At 37.8% G+C, this 1838-nt stretch overlaps 1 protein-coding gene across 1 annotated transcript; it reads left to right on the forward strand.

Moving 5' to 3' along the window:
* The first annotated feature begins 422 nt into the window (after positions 1-422).
* Positions 423-1534, forward strand: LOC110728777. The gene is made up of 3 exons (XM_021908426.1): positions 423-708; positions 921-1140; positions 1253-1534. Exons 1-3 carry the CDS (start codon positions 582-584, stop codon positions 1377-1379), a joined length of 474 nt encoding a protein of 157 aa, XP_021764118.1. The 5' UTR covers positions 423-581; the 3' UTR covers positions 1380-1534.
* Positions 1535-1838: the final 304 nt, after the last annotated feature.

The following is a 1838-nucleotide window of genomic DNA, read 5'->3' on the forward strand; positions in this document are numbered from 1 at the left end:
AATATTTTTATTATGCCGACAACGTGGTTAAAAGAGACTGTGCAATTATAATATAGATATTAGACGGCATAATTGAATACAGAGGACAACCCAAATCAATTCATCAGGGACTTGGAGTTCCATGATCTTTAAGGTGTTGCTTCATGTTATGGTTTCCAATGCCCTTGAGGTATCAAGATTATCAACATCCTTTTGGATGGCAAAGAATATTACTTTTACTCATCAGAAGAACAAACTACACAAAGTTCTTTGAATATGCAATCCAAAAAAAACTAATTTTCTAACTCTTTTGGCCAAGTCTGAAACTAAGAATCACGTCTTCTGCTTTGCCTAGAGTTTAAGGCATACCCTTTACAACCCCACAAAGAAGCCTCCTAGCAAGCAAGGAACCAAAGCATACCAATTCTAAGACCATATATAAGGTGTCTATGCCTCTGCCACAACCTGCAACACTCATCAGCCTGCCTTAATCTCTGATACCGCCTTTCAGAGCTTCTTCTGAAATAAACTTTCTTCTGCTAACAGCTTTTTCCAGATACCAAAATCTGTTAGTTCTTTTTCATCAATAACTTGTTGAAGAAATGGCCAACACATCAGTGAAACCTGCTGCCTCTTTGCTTTTGGCCCTCAACTTCTGCATGTATGTCGTGCTCTTGGGTATTGGTGGTTGGGCTATGAATCGTGCAATTGATCATGGTTTTATTATCGGTATAATTTCTGATACTCCTCTATAAAATGCTCTTAATACTTGCTCAGAACACCAGTTCCTGTTTTATGCTCTCATACAGGCACATCTTCAGGAAATTTAACAGTATTAAAAAGAGAATAAAAAAATTTATGTCAGTAAATTACATGCAAATTACAAAAAGAAGAGTTTATGTTTGTAGCACTATGTTAGTAATGTGATTTTCAAATAACAGGTCCAGGATTGGAGCTCCCTGCACATTTTTCACCCATTTACTTCCCCATGGGAAACGCGGCCACCGGATTTTTCGTGACATTTGCTTTAATAGCTGGAGTTGTAGGTGCTGCCTCATGCATCTCAGGCTTCCTTAACCTACGGTCATGGAGCCGTGAGAGCTCACCAGCTACTGTAACAGTTGCTACCATTGCATGGACTCTAACTCTCTTGGCTATGGGGTAAAGCTATTTTCATTCTTATAACCTTTTGGGTAGAAATTGTCACAACATCCGAAAAACAGGGGATTCAAATAATTCTTTATAATTATGTGTTTATTTATTTATTTTGCAGCTTCGGGTGCAAGGAGATCGAGCTTCAGTACAGGAATGCCCGACTGGTTGCAATGGAAGCATTCAGCATAATCCTCTCCGTCACACAGCTCTTATATATTGCAGCAGTTCACGGACCATCTCCCTGAAAGATTTGTCCATGAAGAGTGGGAAAGAGAGATTCTGAAGTCGTTTGATTTTGCTGCCTTGTAAAGTTTCGTTAATGTTTATGATTTGTGATTACTCCATTGATTTTTAACATTGAATAAAAAATATCCTTCTGTGCAAATGCATATTTTATCAAGTTTAGTGCATTGAATCTTTTGTTCAAGAGCAAGAATTTAATTTTATGATACCTGCTGAACCTAAAGTTATACATAATCAACAACTGTATGCTTTTATATACTTGGTATGAGTATCAAACCAAAGAACTTGATGACGAGAGAGGAAGCCTGAAATTGCAATATGGAAGATACCACATAGAAAATGAAGAAACCTGTATGGCTGTATGTATCCTACAAAAGACGATGGTCCCAAACGACTCGCAAAATAGACAACTCAATCCCCTCACCTTAATACTCATGATCTCACGAAAAATACCACACCAC

This window comes from Chenopodium quinoa, unplaced genomic scaffold (assembly GCF_001683475.1).
Source record: "Chenopodium quinoa cultivar QQ74 unplaced genomic scaffold, ASM168347v1, whole genome shotgun sequence".
Classification (NCBI taxonomy): Eukaryota; Viridiplantae; Streptophyta; class Magnoliopsida; order Caryophyllales; family Amaranthaceae; genus Chenopodium; species Chenopodium quinoa.

What these genes read in the sequence shown, in the direction of transcription:
- LOC110728777 (XM_021908426.1), top strand. Translation starts at nt 582, where the DNA reads ATGGCCAACACATCAGTGAAACCTGCTGCCTCTTTGCTTTTGGCCCTC. An exon ending in TGATCATGGTTTTATTATCG is followed by an intron (nt 709 to 920) that starts GTATAATTTCTG and finishes TTCAAATAACAG; the next exon opens with GTCCAGGATTGGAGCTCCCT. An exon ending in CTAACTCTCTTGGCTATGGG is followed by an intron (nt 1,141 to 1,252) that starts GTAAAGCTATTT and finishes TTTATTTTGCAG; the next exon opens with CTTCGGGTGCAAGGAGATCG.